We start from the raw sequence: 5,291 nt of genomic DNA, 5'->3' as shown, positions 1-5,291 counted from the left end.
AAAAAAAAAACCAAAATTTAGTTTCTTAATGTAGCGAAATTCATCAGCCACCCTGTATTTAACCACTGTTGTTTCATACACAGTTACTTACAAAGTTGTGTTTTGTGGAGAATTTTTTGGGTCCTTTAGTTTAAGCTTACTTGACTGTGTGTAAGCTGACACCGATGTGGATTGCATAATTAATGATGCACTAATTGTAATGGAGTTTAACAATGGAGTTTAACAATTGTGAATATATGTACTATTCAACCACACTCCAATATAACCATGAGCAACAAAGCGCGTTGGTGTTTAAGTACTAATTTGAAGATACTCGTATGTTGGCCAGATCTGGGGCTCTTGTCAATACTTACTTAGGTCAATAGTCAAGTTGCGGTATGGTTGGCCAGCATTGAATCATGTGTTAATTATTAAGTTGAATGTTAGAAATTAAATCAGAAGATTTCGGTTTGCAAATAATTGAATTGATTTATATGCCAGATTGCAACATAAATATTTACTGGTGCAYAATATTTGAAACTATATATAGATAACTTACTATTTTTTACTTAATTACCTAACATTTAGTTAAGRAGGACTACTAATTAATATAATTTTGCATATAAGATAACATGAACGTTTTTCGTTTAATTAGAAAGTTACATTTTAATTAAAATAATACGTTCTGTAGATATTGAGATTAATTATAATATACCACATAGTGCCAGGGGGAAAAAAAACTTCTAAAATTGTGTTGTATAGGTARACATTATAGTTTAATTAAAAGTTTAGAAGACATCTGGTAAGTTTTTAAATTTCATTGCCACTAAAATAAAATAAGATATCCAGAAAATGAGAACAGATGGAGTCTGTATTTATATAATAAAAGATTTGGTAAATATAAATCCATTTTTTTCCAGTATATGAAGTTAGAAAACTAGATTTCGTACTAAAAAACTCTCAGACAGCTTTGTGGTTGGATGGCACATGCGAAATAAAATATAGATTATTTTAGTTTTTTTCAATAATGGCGAAAACTCAAGTTGGACGGCTCTAAACATTAATAATGTTTACAGTATTGTGTAATGGGGTATAGTTATGCTTCTGTGTAAGCAGTTACAGTTGTAGAACTATAACCAATTTGTACTCTTTCATCTTCACCGCGCATGCTGAAAACATGAGTAACCCTTGCATAAGATCCGGTAGCAAGCCGGTATGGAGCCCGAGGTTTGGCTTTAATCTAATTCCAGCGTCTGTTCACCAGAGGYGCGATGGCGAGCGGGCATTTGTCTTGAAACAATCGGCGAGCTTACTTAATGTGTATAAAGCCTTATATTTGTCGCCGAGTGAGGTTGTGCGCTGAGTTTGCGATTCGCCACGTACAAACCACTCCTAATGAAAAGGAAGCAACAACAACTAACAAACTATACTACACTCTACTTTTTCACTTTCCTTGACTCTGTTATTAATTTTACCTTTTTTCATTGCAGATATGCCGCAAACAACGACAGTAACCATATTAGCACCGACGGTGGCTCTAAACACCGTGCCAGTACTGGTTACGAAATACATCAACAAAGGTGTGTATAAATGCAATGGACAAAAAACAAAAAAAAAAAAAAAAAAAAAAAAAAAATACAAATTAAAAAATATCCTCAAAAATAATTATTTTGTATATTTTAGTTCTGCTCCTCGCATACTCTCCTCCTCACAACAAGCAATATAGATACAGTTATGTGTATAACACTACAAGTCCTTCCCCTAAGATCCATTATTTCACTTTGGCTGACCCTAACTTACCTGAACAGGTCTCTCAATTACTTAAGGGGTCAGCAGGGTAATCTGGCCTGTTTTTTGACATTTTTATTCTACAACTAGTTGACCCCGCAGCCGTAGTTTTGCTTGAGTTAAATTTATCATTTTGGTATTTTTTTCAATGTAACGCAGCTTGATAACAACATTTTTTGGTTTCTGTTCCGCTAGACAGAAAATATGGTTTTCCAACTCCCAAGAACGAAAKTATATCTATCCGCGTGAAAAACATAGCATTTCCAATTTTATGCCTCACACTGTGCGACTATGYGTCCTGTTGATTGTCATCCCWAATGCAGTTTTCACTGGAAACGGAATACGTTTAAACTGAAATGGGAAATCGTTAGAACTCAAAGRAATTCGTAGAATCAAGCATCGATAGGTGTGTCACACTCAGTCGGGTTCCATTACACAGTTTCGGCGAATGCAGACTGCGAAACATARTAACGACAGATCCAACTTTCAATGAGTAATTCATKGCGTCGTCTTCATTGTCAAGACGATCRATCGAATTGCATGAGCGCAAGTCTCCCGGAATTTGATTTTGAATCGCCCAGTTTGAGTCAACAACATCGGTATTTTTGGCAGCTAGCATTGCGCGTGCACTTAAGGAATCATATTTACGGTAGTTTGACCAATGTCCRTTCTTTCGTGAAGAGTTCGTCTTTCGAGAATTGATTAACGGCGCATGGAATTGATATCAAACCACCGGAAGTATCAACCGGAATTGACCCATTTCCAATTTTTAGCAAAGACGATGTAAAATGTCTTCGGCAATGTAATTAACATAATTGACGCGGATGTGAAGGCTGATATGTTGAAAGGATTATGTCGAAAAGTGTGCGAACTTCATTTGCATTCCAGTGGATTATGTAAATTCGTCCTATGGAATTAGTTGAGAACATACCTTAATGTCAATCTACTGGTTGACCGTGCTTTCTGCGTAATTATTTTTTCGACGATGCATTCCATGTATAATAAAAAGGCACTTCTGAATAGAGCAATGTTCTCGCAAACGAATCACTGACGCAAGCTGAGAAAAAAACTCGTGAATATCAATTTTATTGTTGGCGGTGTTTTCTCAAGGTTGAAAAAACACTCTTTGGTCATTATCCAAATTAACTGTGAGACACCCAACAGTCGGAAAACGTTCATAATTGCCAAAGTAAATACCCTACAAAGCGTTTTATTGCAGTTCTCGTATCGATTATACTTGGTACTTGCTGATCTCATCTTCTTCAAGACCAATAACCGCCATGTTGCTTCGTTTGGTGACGTATTTAAAAACGTACTTTATCGATTACACCAAACTGCAATACTCAACATTGATATGAGTTTGGAATGYTAATTGGACAATAATGGTGATTATATGTAGTACGATGCGTTGTAAACTTCGATTTTCACTCTTTTAAATTTAATGCTGAATGTTCTGTCATTGTCGTCTGGTGAGCGACGCCGATAGATCCATCATTTCCAGTTTGTGTTTCCGAAAGCACGTGGATAGTGTTTCGTGCATTCATTTTCAGACATACAAACCAAAGTGGGATTGGGGTGTCCGCAAAACCATGAACCATATTGATTTTCACCACTTCCTATAATACTGGATTAGGAATTTTCACAGAAATGATTTCACCAATTTGATCTGGTGGATCCACCCTCCATTGTCGAAAGAAGAATGTGTGCGTGCGACAAATCTCTCTTTTGCCACTCAACAGAGTACATCTAGCATCTAACAGTACCACATATACGTTGCTTCAAGACAAATTCCATCAAACATCGTAAATGTTGTTTTTAAAAGTCGTACTGTGACGTCGTGACGATCGCTTGCTGGTTGACCGCGATTCATAATGCCGCACGTATGTCGTCGCTTCCTGGGAGTACTCGGTCACATGTCTTGGGCTGCCAATGTTTGTTGAAAAGTTTTGTACGAAGGAAAGATACTTTTGAATCCAATTTTCCGACTTTTCCTCACGAAAAGCATGTAGTTTTTTTTTTTTTTGTATTTCTGAACCTTCCCCGATCCACAGCGAACACCCTCTGAAAATTTCATCAAGATTGGTGCAGTCGGTCTCGATCATTAGGGTTACTAACAAACAARCATTCATTCGTTTGTGTGGGAAAAATAAAAAGGATGGTTTTAGGGATTTTCCGGCCATCTTTGAACCTCAACTAACATTTAGAAAGAAGAGTTGGCCAAAARAAGTACATGAATGGTTATCGTCYCTAATAGAATCATGAAAAGATGTTGATGAATTAAAAAGTAATTAACGTATTTTTTTTTTAATATTTCTCCAATGTCTTTTACAAAATTTATATGTCAATGTTATAAAAAATTATGAATCTAGTAGAGACATTAAAAAAAAAATTAAGCAAATCGTTTGAGCGGTTCGACCGAAATCATGACTGCTAGTTGAAAAAAGTGTGTTTTGAGAAAAACGCGTTTACAGTTTGAGGTACTGAAAAAACATACAAAGATGGTCACTCCGAGCTCTCCGAACGTCGAGCGGTGTTATAATTTTTGGGCCTTTGTCGAAACCTTCCAATAGCAAAGTGGGTTTCTACATTAATTCTAAGGGTATAGCGGAACAGGAAATGCACAAAAAAAAAAAAAATTTATTGAAAAAGATTACCCTAATGACCCCTTAATACATCAACTTGTCTTATTTATGTTATAATTTTATAGCAATACTTCTTGTTTTATCGATTTTCTCGATGTTAATACAGGAAAATTGAGGTTAACGCAGAATACACTACTTGTCATACATACCAATATATCAATACACACAGCCTTTATTACATATATTTATATATCTAATTTCTTTTAAAATTATATTAACAACAACTATAATGGGTGCTCGCGTTGACAAAATAGATCAACGTTTCAATAAAAAAATTCACCGCACAAAATCAAATCTTGCAGAGTCGTCAACAGCCTTGAACAATGTTTATATTGGCGCCACATCGAGCTTATGGAATTCAGAAGATCACGGCTCAGGGAGAGAACATAATCAGTGTGAGTACATAAGGGACAGATGATACCAAATATTTAATTTCTAGAATATTTAAACACTTATATTAATACCCTGAACAGGGTATATTAAGTTTGTCACGAAGTTTGTAACAGCCAGAAAGAAGACCCTAAAAAGTATATATATAAATTATCAGTATGTCGAGCTGAATCGATTAAGCCATGTCCGTCTGTCTGTATATATACGAACTAGTCCCTTAGTTATTAAGACATCGTTTTGAAATTTTGCAAACGTCATTTTCTCTTCAAGAAGCTGCTCATTTGTCGGAACTGCCGACATCGGACCACTATAATATACAGCTGCCATACAAGCTGAACGATCGAAATCAAGTTCTAGGATGGAAAACCTTCACATTTGACAAGATACATTCACGAAATTTGGTATAGATTATTTCCTAAGGCACATTGTTGCCTCCGAAGAATCTGCTAAGAAATTGTACATATCAGTTAACTATAGCCTATAGCTGTAATA

General features: G+C 35.6%; 1 protein-coding gene across 1 annotated transcript in view; it reads left to right on the top strand.

Moving 5' to 3' along the window:
• The window catches only part of LOC108977786 (protein CEPU-1-like), a gene marked incomplete at its 3' end in the record, with an annotated part of 46,930 nt that extends 42,126 nt beyond the window's left edge, over positions 1 to 4,804 (top strand). The window contains exons 7-8 of the mRNA XM_018947692.1: positions 1,470 to 1,559; positions 4,664 to 4,804. Of these exons, the coding sequence (XP_018803237.1) occupies positions 1,470 to 1,559; positions 4,664 to 4,804 (231 nt within the window). The remainder of the gene's footprint in view (positions 1 to 1,469; positions 1,560 to 4,663) is intronic.
• Between the last annotated feature and the right edge of the window lie 487 nt (positions 4,805 to 5,291).

This window comes from Bactrocera latifrons, unplaced genomic scaffold (genome assembly GCF_001853355.1).
Source record: "Bactrocera latifrons isolate USDA-ARS-PBARC rearing strain unplaced genomic scaffold, ASM185335v1 scaffold_950, whole genome shotgun sequence".
Lineage (NCBI taxonomy): Eukaryota > Metazoa > Arthropoda > Insecta > Diptera > Tephritidae > Bactrocera > Bactrocera latifrons.
Note: the sequence above shows the minus strand (reverse complement) of the source record. Positions and strands in the feature narration are given on the sequence as shown.